Below are 20,477 nucleotides of genomic sequence, written 5' to 3' on the forward strand. Positions count from 1 at the left end.
TGTTTTCCTATCACTCAGGATAACCACTGTTCTTCATTTCAGTATGTTTACTTTGACTATTTTCTTTCTCTTTCTCTCTCTGAAATAATACTATTTTATCACTAATGATACAGAACAGAGGTCAGTAACCTTTTCTGTAAAAAGCCAGGTTGTAAGTACTTTCAGCTTCGCTGGCCATGAGTGGTCACAGCCACTCAGCTCTGCAGCCATAGAACAAAGCCAGCCATAGACAAGAAGAAAACAAAAGGGTGTGGCTTTGTGCCAACAAAACTATTTACAAAAATAGGTGATGGGCGGGGTTTACCCCATGGCCATAGTTTGCTGACTTCTGATAGAGGATGGGATTTTTTTTTACATGTCACTAGTATTTTTCAAGACCATTTTAAAAGATATCATAGCAGACCGCGGCGCCCGGTGGGAGTCAGTATGGCGGCCGAGCGCAAAACTAAGTTATCCAAGAACTTGCTGCACATGAAGTTCATGCAAAGGGGACTGGACTCGGAAACCAAGAAACAACTAGAAGAGGAAGAAAAGAAAATCATTAGTGAAGAGCACTGGTACTTGGATTTGCCTGAGCTGAAAGAGAAAGAGAGTTTCATTATAGAAGAGCAGAGTTTCTTGTTGTGTGAAGATCTTCTCTATGGAAGAATGTCATTCAGAGGATTTAATCCTGAGGTTGAGAAATTAATGCTTCAGATGAACACCAAGAACAAAGCAGAAGAAGTTGAAGAGCAAACAGTGGAGCTCGATGTGTCAGATGAAGAAATGGCTAGAAGATATGAGACCTTGGTGGGGACAATTGGGAAAAAGTTTGCCAAGAAAAGAGACCGTGCCATTTACGAAGAAGATGAAAATGGAGACATAAAACCAGTTAAAGCAAAGAAGATGTTCTTAAAGCCCCAAGATTAAAGTGGAGGTCTTAAGATATAGCTCAGGGATGAGAGCATATTTTGGAACTCAACTCTGTAGGTTCCTCTATAGTTATTAATGGCGTAATGTTTATTTGTAAAGAAATGTATACTTTTGGAAACATGCTGTTTTTGGAACAGACATGTGATGGATGTTATACATCCTTTGCTTAACAGTGTTCATCAAGAGTGGACTTTAAACCCTTGGTCTTCAAATGTACATAGGTATGTGATAGCTTCCTAAAGAATATTTTATCTCAGATTTTTTTTTTTAATATAACTCTCCAGTCACTGACCTTAAATTGAACTCGTGAAAACTAATACCAGTGTTTAAATTGCCCTTATGTTTATAAACATGTCAAGTCGGTTCATACATATATTTTGGAATCAGGTCATGAGAATTTATTATATGTTAATTCATCAAGAACAAACTTGCCTCTTCGGGCTAAGTATTTTCATGCTACAAAGTCAATGTCAATGTGTGGAATTATGTTTTTTGTTGTTGTTTAAGCCTTTACTTAATTTTTAGACATGGTTCTATAATAAACACCTGTTTTCATATAAAACATAAAAAAAAAATTAAAAAAAAAAAAGATATCATAGTACCCACGGCATTGACAGACAGTAATTTTTAAGGTAATTCGTTATTGCTGACCATATAGGTGGTTTCAGTCTTTCCCTGTTATAAATAATACAGTGATCAATATTCTTGTGAGTAGGTGTTTCAGCGTATTCATGATTGTTTCCTTAGTATGCATGGATTGAAACATCATTGATAAAGCTGAGCTAGGTTTCAGCTTCACTAATGGCCTGTGATTGTTGTAGTCTACTCCTCACGTATAAGCAATTCTTTCTTGATATTTTCCCAGGATTGAATGTAAATTACACTTTTGGTGTTAAAGATCCATAAAATTTATCCCAGTGATTACTGCTAAATACAGAGAGAAAAGCTCTAGCTAAAACTGTATTTCACATTTTGGGGGGGTGGAGTCAAGAATGATTTGAGAATTTGAGAAAAACAAAAGTTGACAGCTACTTCCAGCTGTGCCTGTTACTTTCACTCTAGAAATTTCAGATGAAGCATGAGCAGCGTACAGCTCCAGCAGTGGGCCACCTATGTGCCCCAAAAGGAGAAGGCCGTTCCAGAGAGAGAGCAAGAACGAAAGACACATCAAGGAAAACAAGAGCATCACTTGCTTCAAGACAGTTTCTCTGGTCCCTTCTGGGGGTGTGAGTGTACTTGCTGTCCATGGGTTCATAAATATTCCTGTATATCTTTACAATAAGTTGGCACACTGGAGAGCTAGCTTGAAGGAGGTTCTAGTACTTACAAGCGAAGAAAATATTCATCAGGGTCGGTGAAAAAACAGACAACTCCAACTGAAGGAGCATCTTCTAAATAACTCTTTTCCTATCACCCACTCGGAATTCACTTGTTATCAAGATAGAGGTTGAAAATAAAACTATCTGTTCAAAGGGGCAACATGAACCTAATCAATGAAGTGTGTTAAGTACTACTTTGATCCATCCAACTGTTTTGAAAGGCAGCATTCCCTGGGGGAAACGTCCTTGAGATGTGGGAGCACTGCTTGGCATCACGGACACCAGGGACCGCATCCTGGGGAGTCCTCTAGGCCCGAGCTTGCACCCGGGCAGCAGGAGGCCAAGGATGGTCCACAGATGTCTCTCATTTGGCCTACATCAAATTATAAAAAACTGACGCCAGCATGTAAAAGTCTGAAAAAATATAAAACCAGACATTTCTTGAAAATTTGTAAGATCTGACCATGATGAGGAAATATTTGCTCTTAACAACAGTCCACTGGAGCTGAGTAGTGGCTGACCTCTTTAGACAAGGCTAATGGGGCCTCCCTGGCTCAGTAGTAAAGAATGTGCCTGCTGCTTCCGGGTCGGGAAGATCCCCTGGAGAAGGAAATGGCAACCCACTGCAGTATTCTTGCCTGGGAAATCCCATTTACAGAGGGCCTGGTGGGCTACAGTCCATGGGGTGGCAAAGAGTCAGGCACAACTGAGCGACTAAACAAGAACAATAACTCAAAAACAATGCCTTCTATGGGAAATGGGCACATGACTCACACAATCGAAGTCTGCTGCTGCTGCTGCTGCTAAGTCGCTTCAGACTGCTAAGACTCTGTGCGACCCCATAGACGGCAGCCCACCAGGCTCCCCGTCCTTGGGATTCTCCAGGCAAGAACACTGGAGTGGGTTGCCATTTCCTTCTCCAATGTATGAAAGTGAAAGTGAAGTCACTCAGTCGTGTCCGACTCTTAGCGACCCCAAGGACTGCAGCCTACCAGGCTCCTCCATCCATGGGATTTTCCAGGCAAGAGTACTGGAGTGGGTTGCCATTGCCTTCTCCATTTGAAGTATGGGATTCATTCATTTATACAGGTGGTTCCCAGCTGGGGCAGTTTCACCCTTCAGAAGATAGCTGACTAAATCTGGAGACATTTCTGATTGTCACACGGGGGTACCAGGAAGTGAGTCTACTGATATCTAGTTGGTAGAGATGAGGGCCTGCACTCAGAAAGACCTCTGCTGCTGCTGCTGAGTTGCTTCAGTCGTGTCCGACTCTGTGTGACCCCATAGACGGAAGCCCACCAGGCTCCTCCGTCCCTGGGATTCTCAAGACAAGAACACTGGAGTGGATTGCCATTTCCTTCTCCAATCAGGAAAGTGAAAAGTGAAAGTGAAGTTGCTTAGTCGTGCCTGACTCATAGCAAACCCATGGACCGCAGCCCACCAGGCTCCTCCGTCCATGGGATTTTCCAGGCAAGAGTACTGGAGTGGGGGGCCATTGCCTTCCCCACAGAAAGACCTCATATTAGGTTTAATGTTCTGCTAGCAGTGCCTTGAAATTCTCCTAATTTTTGAAAAAGGACTCCGTGTTTTCATTTGCTCTGGGCCCCACAAAGTATATAGCCAGTCCTGACAAAGAAACTATTCAATAAATGGATATTATTATCAATAAGCCAGTGTTAGTCTCTCAGTCGGGACTGACTCTTTGCTACTCTGTGGACTGTAGCCCACCAGGCTCCTCAGTCCATGGGATTTCCCAGGCAAGAGTACTAGAGTAGGTAGTCATTCCCTTCTACAGGGGATCTTCCTGACCCAGGGATTGAACCCAGGGCTCCTGCATTGCAGGAGCCGCCAGGGAAACCCATTATTATCAGTACTTAAAGTGCAAATGCTTTATCCTCTGAGTGAGCATCTCAGAGGTTGCTATTTGAAAAACAAGAAAGAAAAAAAAAAAAGCAAATGGGGAAGAGAGAGAAAAAAAAAATTAGCTGCATGAACTCCAAAGCCAGCAAAGCTGGCACCATTGCCTTTAGCAAGATGCTATCTGACATCTTTTCAAGGGGTGATTAAACAGCAAATATCTCTGGGTAGCATAATGTTTATTAGACGTTACTCTGTTAGGGCAGCTTGTGTTTTCCCTGTATTCTGTTTCCATGTTCAAGTGTGTACAATTTGTTGATTTAAATAAAATTTAAAATAAGCTGTGCTGCTTGAAGAGCTGCTGACAGGGCCTCGCAGAAAACTTTGAGGGATTTTTTTTATTAGGAAACAATCCTGTTTCTGTGTCATGCTTTTCTGCACCATGCCTCTCCCCCAGTCCCCTCCCTGCTCTTCGCGATATACTACAGCAGCCTATAAAACCGTATTTTTTACTTTTTGGAATGTTCATCAGGCTCTCCGAAATATTAATACTCCTATTCATGAGGCAAAGCTTCTATGAATCCATCCCTGACCTCTGGATTATTAGAGCAAAGGGCCAAGCCTGTTCAGGACAAGGGTCATCTATCTCTAAATGCCAGGAGTCACACACATATACTCGTACAGGCTCAGATTTTCTGGACTGCTATTCAGTCATCCAATATTTTGATTAAAGTTTAACTGATGGCAAAGTATAAAGAAATGAATATACCTTTAAAAAATTATTTATTTATGTATTTATTTTTGGCTGTGCTGGGTCTTCGTTGTCATGTGTGGGCTTTTCTCTAGTTGCAAAGAGCAGGACTGCTGTGCCCGGGCTTGTCGTCGTGGTGGCTTCTCTTGCGGAGCACAGGCTGTGAGGTTGGGAGCGTCAGTCGTTGCTGCACGTGGGCCTAGTGGCTGTGGTGTATGGGCTGAGTTGTTGTTGCTCAGTTGCTCAGTCGTGTCCGACTCTTTGTGACCCCGTGGACTGCGGCACACCAGACGTCCCCGTCCATCACCAGCTCCTGGAGCTGGCTGAAACTCACATCCATCGAGTCAGTGATGCCATCCAGCCATCTCATCCTCTGTCATCCCCTTCTCCTTCCGCCTTCAATCTTTCCCAGCATCAGGGTCTTTTCCAGTGAGTCGGCTCTTTGCATCAGGTGGCCAAAATATTGGAGCTTCAGTTTCAGTATCAGTCCTTCCAATGAATATTCAGGACTGATTTCCTTTAGCATTGACTGGTTTGATCTCCTTGCAGTCCAAGTCACTCTTAAGGGTCTTCTCCAACACCACAGTTCAAAAGCATCAATTCTTCAGCACTCAGCCTTATTTATGGTCCAGCTCTCACATCTGTACATGACCACTGGGCAAACAATAGCTCTGACCATAAGAACCTTTGTCGGCAAAGTAGTATGTCTGCTTTTCAATACGCTCTCTAGGTTTTTCATAGCTTTTCTTCCAAGGAGTAAATGTCTTTTAATCTTAATTCAGAGAAAATAATAATGCTAATAATTAAAACTGCTGCTTGTTAAGTGTTCCCTGTGTCACTTGCTTTAGAGGGTTTTATTCTCCTAGCATCCTTTTCCTGTTACTACTGCTACATAACAAGGCTCCCCAAAGTTTAGTTGCACGAAGCAGCTCTTTTTACTTGCTCTCAGATCACGTGGGCAGGGAAGTTGGTCAGGGCACAAGGGATGGCTGGTCTCTGCTCTACAACATCTAGATCTTTGGTTAGGGAGACTGGAGGACTAGGGGTGATGATGGTTGGGAGCTGAAATTACGCAGAGCATCTCTCACGTGGCTGATGGTTACTGCTAGCTGTTGGCTGGACCTCAGCGGGGCTTGTGGGCGGTCACTCTCACATGTGGGTCCTCCACAGAGCTGCTTGGGCTTCCTCTCAGCATGGCAGCCTTAGGGTACTTGGACTTCTTACTCAGGTTCCAGGTGTGAATGCCTCATCTTCCAAGTAGAAACTGCATCACCTTCCCTCCCTACACTCAAAAGTCATACAGAAGCGCTCCCATGCTTTCTTTTGGTTGTACACGAGCCACAGTCCTGCCCAGACTGATGCGGAGGAAAATTAGACCCTACTTCTGGATGAGGCAGGGGGTATATTCTAGAAATCACGGGACAAGGAGTATTTCTACTGCTGTCTTTGGAAAAGACAATCTGCCACACCATCATAACAACACTGCAGACAGAGGTGAATAATCCATTTCATAGATGAGGGACCAGGTACAGAGTAAACACATAACTTGCTCAACGTCAAACAACTGGATAGTAAGGGGGTGAACAGAGATTCAGATTCGAGTCTGTCTGTGCCCAGAGTTTCTTTTCTGCATGCCTCGCGTCCGGTGGACATTATATTTATGTGCTTCATCCTTCCTTCATTGTGTATCAGGGAGACATACCCAGATCCCAAGTGTTGCTTTATGTGGAGGCTGTCTTCTTGCAATCTACAGACGGCAGGACTGGTGCAATTACCTGCCTTTCCGTAGTTAATAGGCACACATTGAAATGAGTCCCTTCTGAAGGCCCAGAGAAATTGCTTGTAAGGGACCAGGGTTTAAGCAGAGTTGGCAACTTCAGGACGGCAGCCCATCCGTGGCGATCATCGGCTCCGGTGAAAAATGATGCCCCATCTTTGTGACACGATTGTTTGGGTATTTACCACAAAGGCCCTTAAATGGGTCCTTTTCAATCAGAACATAAGAAATAAGCTGGGGGGCGGGGGGAATAGCTAAATTTCAGTGTAACTGCTCACAGTGTTTTACACTTAGATGGATGGTGGGTCTTTCTCATCATTCACGAAGCCCAGACATGCCACCAAGAGTGATCTGGCAACTTGTGAAGATAAATCCCAACACGGATGGCGGCTGTCACTGCCACACTGCAAGTGTGGCTCCGGGGCTGATGGAGCGTGGGAGCAAGGGCCCCGATGCAAAGGCGGAGAGAAGGAGGGCCTGGAGAAAAGAAAACAGAGGAAAAGCGATCGAAATTCCATCTCTCCCCCAAAGCCGTTCCCAAGCGCCGTGCCTTTGAGAGAACTCATGCTTTTGAGAGTCCCCAGCAGGTCAGAAAGAAGACAGATGGCAGGTTATCGTAGCAGGAGGGTGGGGAGGTTATGAATGTAACTATCCACAGAGAGAAAAGCACAGATTCCGTGTGTGTGACTCAGAAGAAGATGGAAGAAAGTACCCACTGTAGGAATCTGAGGGGGGGTATTTTCAAGATATTTTTAGACTGAGATCCCCCCCAAATTGCCTTTATTTATTCTATTTTTAGAACCTATTTCTGTGCTGATAAAAGCAACATCTTCTAATAACATAAAATTTAACAAATACAGAAAATATATAAAACTCCATAATCTTTTCATCCAGGAGCAACCCATGTAAATATCTTGTCATGTACTGTCTAGCATTCCCCACACCTTCCCTGTGTGTACATGGACATGCACATACATAGAATAACTCTGCGTGTTATAAAAGTGGACTCAAATGAAACAGTATCTTATGACCTACAATTTTTTTTATTTATATCAGTTTCTTTATGTGTCAACAAACAGATTTACATAATCATTTCTAATGGGCATAATTTTCCACTGGAATATTATTTAATCAATGCACCATTCACTGGATGTTTAGGGTTGTGAATTTTCTCTTATTCTAAGTAATAAGACAAGAGCATCTTTCAGTTCAGTTCAGTCGCGCAGATGTGTCTGACTCTTCGCGACCCCACGGACTGCAGCACACCAGACCTCCCTGTCCATCACCAACTCCCAGAGTTCACTCAGACTCATGTCCATTGAGTAGGTGATGCCATCCAACCATCTCACCCTCTGTCATCCCCTTCTCCTCCCGCCTTCAATCTTTCCCAGCATCAGGGTCTCTTCCAATGAGTCAGTTCTTTGCATCAAGTGGCCAAAGTATTGGAGTTTCAGCTTCAGCATCAGTCCTTCCAATGAATGTTCAGGACCAATTTCCTTTAGGATGGACTGTTTGAATCTCCTTGCAGTCCGAGGGACTCTCAAGAGTCTTCTCCAACACCACAGTTCAAAAGCATCAATTCTTCAGCACCCAGCTTCCTTTATATTCCAACTCTCACATCCATACATGACCACAGGAAAAACCATAGGTTTGAATAGACAGACTTTTTTGGCAAAGTAATGTCTCTGCTTTTTAATATACTGTCTAGGTTGGTCATAACTTTTCTTCCAAGGAGTAAGCGTCTTTTGATTTCATGGCTGCAATCACCATCTGTAGTGATTTTGGAGCCCCAAAAAATAAAGTCTCTCACTGTTTCCCCATCTATTTGCCATGAAGTGATGGGACCCGATGCCATGATCTTAGTTTTCTGAATGTTGAGCTTTAAGCCAACTTTTACACTTTCCTCTTTCACTTTCATCAAGAGGCTCTTTAGTTCTTCTTCACTTTCTGCCGTAAGGGTGGTGGTGTCTGCATATCTGAGGTGATTGATATTTCTCCTGGCAATCTTGATTCCAGCTTGTGCTTCTTCCAGCCCAGCATGTCTCATGATGTACTCTGCATATAAGTTAAATAAGCAAGGTGACAATATACAGCCTTGATGTACTCCTTTCCTGATTTGGAACCAGTCTGTTGTTCCATGTCCAGTTCCAACTCTTGCTTCTTGAGCTGCACACAGATTTCTCAAGAGGCAGGTCAGGTGGTCTGGTATTCCCATCTCTTGAAGAATTTTCCACAGTTTTTTGTGATCCACATAGTCAAACGCTTTGGCAAAGTCAATAAAGCAGAAGTAGATGGTTTTTTTTAACTCTCTTGCTTTCTCAGTGATCCGATAGATGTTGGCAATTTGATCTCTGGTTCATCTGCCTTTTCTAAATCCAACTTGAATATCTGGAAGTTCACAGTTCAATTCATATACTGTTGAAGCCTGGCTTGGAGAATTTTGAACATCACTTTACTAGCATGTGAGATGAGTGCAATTGTGCGGTAGTTTGAGCATTCTTTGGCACTACCTTTCTTTGGGATTGGAATGGAAACTGACCTTTTCCAGTCCTGTGGCCACTGCTGAGTTTTCCAAATTTGCTGGCATATTGAGTTCAGCACTTCCACGGCATCATCTTTTAAGATTTGAAATAGCTCAACTGGAATTCCATCACCTCCACTAGCTTTGTTTGTAGTGTTGCTTCTTAAGGCCCATTGGACTTCACATTCCATGATGTCTGGCTCTAGATGAGTGAGTGATCACACCATAGAGATTATCTGAGTCATGAAGATCTTTTTTTGTACAGTTCTTCTGTGTATTCTTGCCACCTCTTCTTAATATCTTCTGTTTCTATTAGGTCCATACCACTTCTGTCTTTTATTGTGCCCATCTTTGCATGAAATACTCCCTTGGTATCTCTAATTTTCTTGAAGAGATCTCTAGTCTTTCCCATTCTACACTTTCCCTCTATTTCTTTGCATTGATTACTGAGGAAGGCTTTCTTATCTCTCCTTGCTATTCTTTGGAACTCTGCATTCAGATGGGTATATCTTTCCTTTTCTCCTTTCCCTTTCACTTCTCTTCTTTTCTCAGCTATTTGTAAGGCCTCCTCAGACAAACATTTTGCCTTTTTGCATTTCTTTTTCTTGGGAATGGTCTTATCCCTGCCTCCTGTACAACGTCACGAACCTCTGTCCATAGTTCTTCAGGCATTCTGTCTATCAGATCTAGTCCCTTGAATCTATTTGTCACTTCCACTGTATAATCATAAGGGATTTGATTTAGGTCATACCTGAATGGTCTAATGGTTTTCCCTACTTTGTTCAATTTAAGTCTGAATTTGGCAATAAGGAGCTCATGATCTAAGCCACAGTCAGCTCCTGGTCTTGTTTTTGCTGACTGTATAGAGCTTCCCCATCTTTGGCTACAAGGAATATAATCAATCTGATTTTGGTATTGACCATCTGGTGATGTCCATGTGTAGAGTCTTCTCTTGTGTTGTTGGAAGAGGGTGTTTGCTATGACCAGTGTGTTCCTTTGCCCTGCTTCATTCTGTACTCCAAGGCCAAATTTGCCTGTTACTCCAGATGTTTCTTGACTTCCTACTTTTGCATTCCTATAATGAAAAGGACATATTTTTGGGTGTTTGTTCTAGAAAGTCTTGTAGGTCTTCATAGAACCATTCAACTTCAGCTTCTTCAGCATTACTGGTTGGGGCATATACTTGGATTACCGTGATACTGAATGGTTTGTCTTGGAAACAAACAGAGATCATTCTGTCGTTTTTGAGACTGCATCCAGGTACTGCATTTCAGACTCTTTTGTTGACTCTGATGGCTACTTCATTTCTTCTAAGGGATTCTTGCCCACAGTAGTAGATATAATGGTCATCTGAGTTAAATTCACCCATTCTAGTCCATTTAAGTTCAGTGATTCCTAGAATGTCGACATTCACTCTTGCCATCTCCTGTTTGACCACTTCCAATTTGCCTTGATTCATGGACCTAACATTCCAGGTTCCTATGCAATATTGTTCTTTGCAGCATCAGACTTTACTTCCATTACCAGTCACATCCAAAACGGGGTATTGTTTTTGCTTTGGCCCTGTCTCTTCATTCTTTCTGGAGTTATTTCTCCACTAATCTCCAGTAGCATATTGGGCACCTACCGACCTACGGAGTTCATCTTTCAGTGTCCTATCTTTTTGCCATTTCATACTGTTCATGGAGTTCTCAAGGCAAGAATACTGAAGTGGTTTGCCGTTCCCTTCTCCAGCGGACCACATTCTGTCAGACCTCTCCACTATGACCCGTCCGTCTTGCGTGACCCTACACGGCATGGCTCATAGTTTCATAGAGCATCTTGCAGATATACTTTTATATATTTTCTTGCTTGGATACACTTCTCAAAGTGAATTTTTTAAGAAGAATGAGGCACTTTGTTAAATAACTTTACACATATTGTTAAATTGTCATCTTGGTAAGTTGTGCCCCAAATTATCTTAAGTCCAAGCAATAACTTTTAAGTTAATGCAATTTGCATATTTTGTCCTTCCTTTCTCTTCCTCCCTCTTCCTCCCATTCTTCTTCTTATCAAATCTTTCTCCCTTCAGTAGTTGAAATAAAGACTGTACAGTTCACAAAGCAGAAAATATTTATTATCTGGCACCTCTACAGAAAAAAATTTGTGCACCCATGGACAAGTAGAAATTGTGTTTCTCATGTGCAATAGAAGCCGGGTGCTCCTCAAAGCAGTAATTAAGAGTAGGCCTATCATCAGGTTTTGGGGGTGCAAATTCTCACTCAGCCCCTTACTAACTGTGGGGCCTTATCCTGGTTGTAAAGCTCTGAACGCGGCAACCTCCTCAGCTGCAGAAGGGAAATAATATGCCGTCCACAGCCAGTGCCGCCACTGGGATCGAGTGAAATGAGATGTGAAGCGATTAGCATATGTGCCTAGTACATCGTTAAAAAACTGTTGTTGTTATTTGCTTTGCTTTTCTAGAAATGTAACCGACAATTTGTTTCGATGTCTCCAATCCTGGAGTTTTAATTTCTTCTGGTATTCTTTTTCATCTTTGAATAATTTTTGGTTCCAGACACAAGTGTTGCCAGCATCAACAAAATTAGATTTGTAGCATCTTCACTGTATCCTTTTCCTTTTTTTTTATTTGTCTTTTTTATTTCAAGAGCCTCATTGCTTACTTATTCATACGTAAGGCGTGTAAGAAACACCTACTTTCAGGCCCAGAACACTGAGGCGGTCACTGATTGGTGCACGAAGGAAGGGAGACGGCCTCCCCTGAAGGTGCCACGGCCTCCCTGAAGGTGACATGGCCTCCCTGAAGGTGCCACACAGCCTCCAATGGAGACGGCCTCCCTGAAGGCGCCACGGCCTCCCCGAAGGTGCCACGGCCTCTCTGAAGGTGCCACACAGCCTCCAATGGAGACGGCCTCCCTGAAGGTGCCACGGCCTCCCTGAAGGTGCCATGCAGCCTCCAGACTTAGGGTCGAAAGACCTGCTGGTCTAGAAGGCGTGTGATGTGGTCCCAGTCCAGTGCCTGCAGGACTCGGCTTTCAGGACTGTGCTCTGTTGCACAGCTTTTTTTCCCCATGTTTGATGTTCTTCCTCATTTGCTGCTCTACACACAGTCCTGACCTGGGCATTTAGTGGACATGAAGAAAAGAACAGGTGGTCTCTTCAGGAACAGACACAAATCTCTTAAAACAGTTTCACAGACTTGAGGCAGAGCTTGCTGTGTCCGAATACGTTCCCTCTGAACACAGATTAGGCTCGTTTCTTCTTATTTAGAGAAAAAGCATTAAAGTAAACATCCCTTATGTAGGCCCAGTAAGGGATCTGAACTGGGCATGGTGAGGGGTGCAGAGCTGCACGCCAGCCTGCTGCTTCTCATTCAGTCTGTCCAGGCTTGAATGTCAGCCCTCAGAGACTCCTCCCACGAACACCCTTCTCTGGGTGACACCCTGCTATTATTTTCCAAAACAGCCTCATGTATTTTACTGTATTCCACTAAAAACGAGGATTATTCCTGTGTTTACTATCTTTGCCTCCCTGCCCATACCCCACTGAAATTCAGACTCCATGAAGGAAAGGACTTGTCTATCTAGTTCATGGACATCCCAAGTACTCGGGCAGTGTCCTTGTGAGAAAGCATCAGTCCTCACCCTCAAAATGTGCACCATTTGGTCCTTCCTCATTAAGGCTGATGTTACTCTCTCTCGTCTCTGCATCCGTCACACTGAATTCTTGTCACTGCCTTTGACACAGAGAGCCGTTTTCCCTCTTTGACACAAGCCGCTTCCAAGCCGACACCACCTTTCACTTTCCCCACGCGCACTTCTTGCCTGATCACCTCTTACCCTTCAGGTCTCAGTTTCCAGATTGCGTCCACCAGGAAGCCTTCCATGGTGCCCCCACCCCGGGAGGAAGGGTACTCGCCCTTCCCTGGTGCCTCCACGCCCTACACATCTCTCATCTTTCTGCTCACCCCGAATGGCTATCCTTGCTTGCTTGAATCCCCCATTAGAACTAGCAACCGAGCACCCAACACAGTGCTTCGCAAGCAGCAGGTACTCAGCTGATGTGTTTTATCAATGAATGAATGAACATCAAAGAATTTTTTTCCATTGCCTGTAGTAATAACCCACCATTGAACAAGTGAGCAAACTCCGGGAGATGGTGAAGGACAGGGAAGCCTGGCGAGCTGCAGTCCATGGGGTCGCAAAGAGCCAGACATGACTTAGCAACTGAACAGCCACAACACTGAACAAACTATGAATTACTCATTAAATAGGCCATGGACTACTTTTCCCCAAATGTAGCATCTTTCCTTTGGAAAAGACGATGGAAAAAGAGGCACAGACTCTGCATAGACAGTTTACAAAGAGAAAATATATTTTGTAAATAAATACGTTACCAAATACGTAATACCTGACTGAAGATTGTGAATTAGAATTTCACTAGGAGACTGTTTTTCTTTTCCCAGTTTTTAAAAACGGCTTCCCCGGTGGTACTAGGGTAAGGAACCTGCCTGCCAATGCAGGACATGCAAGAGACATGGATTCGATCCCTGGGGTGGGAAGATTCTCTGGAGGAGGAAATGGCAACCCATTCCAGGATTCTTGCCTGGAAAATTCCATGGACAGAGGAGCCTGGTGGGCTATAGTCCATGGGGCCACAAAAGGGTAGGGCATGACTAAGCACGCACACGATTTTTAAAACTCAGAATATTTGATGATACCCTCAGTGAGTGAAAGTATAGGAAACAGGCCTTCTTGTCCATGAATAATGGCAACATAAATTCTGCAACCTCTATGTAGGACAATTTGGGAATATTTATCAAAATTACAAATGCACTTAGCCTTTGCCCCAGCTGGTTCCCTTCTAGGTGTTTGTTCTTCAGACACCCTCCCACACGTGTAGAGGGACATGCATCCAAGATTATTTACTGCAGGGTTGTTGGTAAGAGGAAAAATTTGGAAATTCCCTAAATGCCTCTAGACTCAGAGAACTTAATGAATAATTTATGCTAGAGCCATACATTGGAGTGTATTGTGTTAAAAAAATAAAAACAAAGTTCTTTATTAATTGATTTGAAATGATCTTCGAGATAAAGCACCTTAGGATAGAGGAAAAAGCAAGGTGGAAAACAATGTGTGTGATATTTTACTATTTGTGCAGAAAAGAAGGGAAAAGAGTAAGTGTGTGTGTACACGCATGTGCTCAGATGTATGTGCATTTGTAGGCAAAATAGATTTGATTAAAAGACTGGAGAGAAGGGTGGCAGGACAGATAAGGGGCAAGAGGAGAGGAAGGCTTTTCACTCTGCATAACTCTGAATAATCCTGACTTTAGAATAACTGTGTCACTGTATTAGCCATTCAAACGTTGAAGAGGAAAAATTAAATTCAGGAGACAAAGAAAGGAAAGGAGGAAGGGAGGGAGGAGAAATCAGTCTTGGACCAGGAGGAATAAAAGAAGCTGCTCAAGGTTACAAGGCTAAAAAATCTTCAACTTCGTGAGTCCCTTTAACGAAGTAAAAAAAAAAAAAAAATTAGAGAGGCAAGCCCTAGCCTCTCATTTGTTTCTTGACGTCTCTGATGATTCTGCAGTAATTAGAGAGCTGACTCAAGCCTCTGAGTCTCAGCCACCTGGTGATCCGCACAGCCATCTAGAAGGGCCCCGCCAGAGCCTCCTTCCTGGCGCTCGGGGAGGCGCGGCCCCTCTTCCTGGGGACGGCTCTCTGATGTTGGCTGTATCAGCTACTGTCATAGCGCACTTCAGCAGAAAGGATTAGACTGTCCTGAATATGTCAATCAGATATCAAAGATAAATGAAGTTTGAAAAAATAAAATGTGCAATTTATTTTTAAAAAATAGTCTTTGGGAGACACCCAGAATGCACTTTGAAAAATCTAAGGGAAATATGTCATGAAAACAAATCCGCACTCTGCGGTCCAACCTTAATTTTTCACTGATAACACTCAAGCGGGCTGCAGCCCAGCCAATAAATAAAGATTCTCCATCCTTAACAGTCTCCGATTTCCATTTGTTATGACGGAGGGCCTGCTCCCAAAGATGCACTTGCCCTCTCCCTTCAGCTCCGTCCACCTCCCCTTTCCAGGTGCCCTGGGTGCTAATGAACTGGCACAACCTCATCGATTTACCCCCAAGGACATCCTATCCCTGCTGCTCTTGGAAAGGAACTCGCCACGGTGTCCGCTAAGCTGCGTTGGCACCGCTTGCTGGTTGGGCTTGGCGATGTTTGGGGTTTTAATTCACTTTACTAAAATTGCCTTTCATTCACTGGGTGACAGGTAGTTATTTGTTTTCAGGGTTCCATTTGACATTTATTGTTAGCGCAAAACACTAATAATAATAATTAGCGCCTTTTTAAAGTTGTCTGGGGTTTTCTTGCTCCTGTATTGTTACTATAAAACATCCCGATGCTTTGCTGTATATAAGATAGTATGATGGTATTTAAATGTAACAAAGGGGTTTATTATACTCAGGCCAGATTGCAGTATCTCTAAGCCCCCCCTCCCCCTGTGAGCAAGCCAAGACTTAATATCTTCTAAACTTGTCTGTAATGCTAATACCTATCTTGGGGAAAAAAAATAGGAAGAAAGCCTCAGCCAGCCCCGGGTGGCTTGGTTTTCTCATAAAAACAAGCAAAATGAATCTGGGATTTATCCTCTAGGACGGTGCTCTTTGATAAGGTAGCCACTAGCACATGTGACTAATCAAATTTAAAATATTTGAAATTAAATAAAGACTCTGTTCTTCAGGTACATTAGCCACTTTTGAGATGTTCAGTAGTCACGTATGGCTAGTGGCTACCATATGCAACAGCTCCAGGATACGCCCGTCTTTGCACAAAGTTATTTTGGACAGCACCCGCTGTTCTAGAACCTTGCTTCTCAAAATGTGACGCACGGAGCAGCAGCATAGGCGTGGCCTGAGCGTTTGCTGAGAAACGTAACATTCTGGTCCCCACCCAGAGACCTAGCAATGAGTCCTCGGACAATTCATTTGCACATTATAGTTTGAAAAGCACTGGGAATCTGGAACCAGGGTCAGAAAATGGTTTCTGTGAAGAACCAGACAGTAAGCAGGCTGGCATGGCAGGCCTCGCAGGCTCTGTCGAAGCTGCCCCTCTGGTGGTGTGGATAAAGCTTTATTCTAAAAGCTGACTCAGGCCCTATCTGACCCAAGGTGCAGCATTTGCTGAGTCCTATTCCAGATGGGTTTTGGATGTCCTGTAAATACTATTCGCACTATTTAATTCCCTCTGCTGTCTCTCAAGGAGTAAGTGTCACTGACTGAACATCAAGGTCTAAGCTCCCGGCAGATTCTTTCCTGGAATTTCCCTGTTGACCTGTGTCACCATGCCCTGCTTCTAAAGAAACCTGACCAGTTGAAGCCAGTGGAAATTAACGATAAACAGAACGACCAGGCTGGACAACGTGGCCACATCGATAAGGCAAAGAGGAGGGCTAGGCTGCTTTTTTCTTTTTAGAAAATCTAATCCAGTTAAACATTATGCAGAGACGCTGCTGGCCTTTAAAGTAAGACCATCAGGCTCAGCGTCAGGATCAGCTCTTAGTTCTGATGTGCTTGCTGTTCCTCTGAGAGGGTTCCAGAGACCAGCCAAGAGATGAGCAGGGTTTCCGGTCTAGCCTGGGTCCAGCCCAGGTTGGCCTTATACACAGACGATATGTCCACACAAAAGAGAACTCTCCTGCTAAGGTCCAGGCTGACCAGCCTGAAAGGAGTGTAATCCATGCACGCCAGTACTTCTCCTAATCACAGCAGGCAGATGAGTGGCTTCCCCCATACATGGCGTGGAGGAAATGGCAAAAGTCCTCAGGTTTTCTCAAAGGCCTGCCCTTCCTTTTCTGTGAGTTAAGGCAGAAAGTCGGGGAAAGAAGGGATGCTTCTGAACCACCGAACAATGAAGTTATGTCAAATCTCCTACCACACACAGAATCCCTGCCGTGGGTACGATACGCTCTAGTTGATCATTTTAAACTCCTGGAGCTAGAAACACCTGAGCAGGAAGCAGATCGGTGATATCCGGGGAAAAGGCACTTAGGACTCTTTCAGTTTCTACCAAGTTTTGGATGAAAAACACGTTTCCACTATACCAGATTCCAGATTCCTCCACCAGAGTCCATCATGGCTAAAATTAAAATTGATGTGCTTGCGACGGCTTGGTCCTTGGCAATCAGACACCCCGCATTGGCATTCCAGATTTACCACTGATTAGCTCTGTGACTTTCAGCAAGTCACAAGATGTCTCAAGGTCCACTCTCCTCACCTGAAATATGAAATAGAAATATTATCCACCTTGGTTTTATTATGAGGAGGAAATGAGACAGTAGATATCAGGTGACTGGTGCACAAATTGGCATGTGGTATTTGTCCGGTAACAGCTGCCTTTGTGTTTATCGTATTTGACAAGCACCCTTATACATGGTTGGGCTTTCTAGGTGGCTCAGTAGTAAAGAATCCACCTGCCAAGAAGGAGACGTGGGTTCGATCCCTGGGTCGCGAAGCCCCCTGGAGAAGGAAATGGCAACCCACTGCAGTATTCTTGCCTGAGAAATCCCATGGACAGAGAGGAGCCTGGTGGGCTGCAGTCCATGGGGTTGCAAAGAGTCAGGCAGGACTGAGCAACTAAACAGCGGCGGCTTACACATGTTAATCACACAGGGCAGGAGTGGTGTCTCATTTTACAGATGGTCAAAGTGAAGTTCCAAGTAGTGACGACCTTCACAAGAACAGAGCTTGTTAAGTGGCAGTGCTCAGATCTGAATGGGGGCATTTCTGCTTGCTTCTCTTTCTTTAGCTGTGCCATTCATTCTGGGGAACCATTTCAGGGGTGAAGTTTGCTGTTTGTTTTTTGCTTTTTAGTATCTTTTCTCCCATTTTTTCCAACAACATCCTCCCTGCCTTTATAAGGATTGACCTGACGCTCAGCCTGGAAATGTGCATACCCTCTGAAGGACATCTACACAGACTGGCCTTGCCCTTGGACACCAACATGGCAGCCAAGAGTGACCAGAAGTCAGCTGGTAGCAGAAATCCTGGTATTATACTCGAAGAAATAAAACCCTCTAATCCAAAGATCATCTTCTCTTCAAAATCATTCAGAAAATTTCCTTTTGTTTACCCTCTGTCTACAAATTCATTGTTTTATCCAGAAGAGCCATTGCTTAAGAAAATAAACAAGCCCAAATTGCCTCTGTGTTGAAAATTATGAGACTGAGTTTTAACATCCCATGATTGCCTTCAAATAAAGAAGAGAGGACCAAATAGGCACCAAATCTTGAGTGGATGACTCTTTGATCCAACAATTCAACTCTTAGCAATGGCTTTTGGAAATAAACTGATGAGTGTACAGTTATGGAGACAAAAGTAGTCATTTCAGTGTTTCTAAATAGAAAAAACAATTTAGAGTTTTCTCATTTGGAGATGGGAGAAGTAGACTGCAGGAGGCTGGTTTATTGAACACCACGTGGCCATGAAGAAGGGGCAGATCTCTGTTGCTGTTATAATAGCCTATTGTCTGATGTCGTCCCCTCACCTCCCACATCCAGAGCATCATCGAATCCTATAATAATCCCCCATGACCACTTCTCATGGCGACCATTGCTTCCATCCTAATCCATACCGTTTTTACCTCTCACGTGGACTAGTGAAAACATTCCCTAATCAGTTCTGGTTCCTTTCCTGCTCCTCCAAAGTCTCCATCTGTTGTTGCTGTTCAGTCACTCAGTCGTGTCTGACTCTCTGCGACCCCGTGGACTGCAGCACGCCAGGCTCCTCTGTCCTTCCCTGTCTCCTGGAGTTTGCTCAAATTCATATCCATTGAGTCAGCAATGCTCTCTAACCATCTCATCCTCTGCCGCCCACTTCATATGACAACCAAACCGAGCTTGTGAAACCAGAGACGGACCAGACGAGAATGAAATGCAAACCACCTCCTGGGGCCTGCCGGGCCTGTTCCTAACGATCCCCTGCCCCCACACTGCTTCTTCCTATTCTCCATCCTCCGCACTGGATGGCTGGCTTTACCTTGAGCTACAACATCATTTCCATCTTATAGTCTTAGAATTTGCTGTCTGCCAAGGTGACAGCTATTTCCCAGCTCCTTAAAGCTTCATGCATTCTTGTTCCTGTTCAAATGCCCCCTCCCCAGAGAGTCTTTCTATGATTAAAATCACCCACCCCTCCACCATCGCTCTCTATCTCATGATACCTTTTTAAAAAAATAGCCCTTAGTACCTCCCGTCTTTATTTTATTCATCAAAGCATTTACTTGTTTACTCTTTGTCTCTTCCACCAGAATGTAACCTGCGTTAAGGCAGCATCTCATAGGTGCCTCTGTTCTTGTTAGAAAAACACCTGCCATAGAAAATCAACAAATATTGAATTAAATAAATAGATTTAAATCTGTAGAATATGCAGAATCACACACCTTTTATTAATTGTGGTTATATGTAGGCAGGTAGAATTGTGTTTTTTCTTTTCTTTTCTATTACCTATATTTGCCAACCTCAAAAGAACAAAAGTTCTCCAATGAAAATTAATTAATTTTAAAAAAGAACAAAAGATACTCTTATAATTTTGAAAAGCAATTACATTTATTTTATATTAGACAATAGTAAATTAAGAGACCAAAATGGAATATAACCTATCAAGGAGCCAATAAGCACATTTCATAGAAAATGTTTCCAGTGGAATCTCGATTGATAATGGGTCTTTTTTTCCTCTTTAACTCAATTTTGGACCCCTCTCTTAAAGCCATTTTAATTCAAAGTTTAGAAAAAGGCAATAAAGTTAAGTTTACAAGACTAAGATGCATAACTTCTTATGCTGGAGTTTACCAGAAGGCTTTGGAAGAAAAATTCAGTCTGCCTTGCCATGTATATATTCATTTTTTCTAACTAAAAGTCCTGATCTGAAAAAAAAAAAAAATCTGACAACATAGACTCCTTCTCTTATGAGCTGTCATTTTAAGTTTATTGTTGATGTTTAAATCTCTGTTTATCTCCAAAGTAATATCGACTGCAGGGCTAAGAATGACTTTGGCAATTGCAAATATTTCTGGGTACGTATAATCCGTGCAGGAAGGAGATATCTGATAAATAATCCTTTGTACTTAGCTGGACATAAAGGAGATTCTTAGAAGAATTCCAAAACCTCAGGGGGGGAACGGTAATGACTTCATCCTGGCAACATCACTCAGGAGCAGCGATTTATTGTAGAACTTTGACCAAAAGCAAGAGATTCTCATGTAAGCCTAGAGCGATTCTCAACTAAGTCTGACCTAAGTCAGAATCTCTGACATTAAAGA

The 20,477-nt window shown here is 43.3% G+C and overlaps 2 protein-coding genes across 2 annotated transcripts in view; both read left to right on the top strand.

The window, feature by feature from the left end:
- TSHZ2 (teashirt zinc finger homeobox 2) overlaps positions 1–20,477 on the top strand; it is an 885,630-nt gene that overhangs the window by 509,343 nt on the left and 355,810 nt on the right. The window lies entirely within an intron of this gene.
- LOC129626118 (M-phase phosphoprotein 6) lies at positions 400–1,478 on the top strand. The gene has a single exon (XM_055545341.1). The coding sequence runs from the start codon at positions 427–429 to the stop codon at positions 907–909; it is 483 nt and encodes a 160-aa protein (XP_055401316.1). The 5' UTR covers positions 400–426; the 3' UTR covers positions 910–1,478.

Source organism: Bubalus kerabau, chromosome 13, assembly GCF_029407905.1.
Source record: "Bubalus kerabau isolate K-KA32 ecotype Philippines breed swamp buffalo chromosome 13, PCC_UOA_SB_1v2, whole genome shotgun sequence".
Taxonomy (NCBI): Eukaryota; Metazoa; Chordata; class Mammalia; order Artiodactyla; family Bovidae; genus Bubalus; species Bubalus kerabau.

What these genes read in the sequence shown, in the direction of transcription:
- LOC129626118 (XM_055545341.1), top strand. Translation starts at nt 427, where the DNA reads ATGGCGGCCGAGCGCAAAACTAAGTTATCCAAGAACTTGCTGCACATG.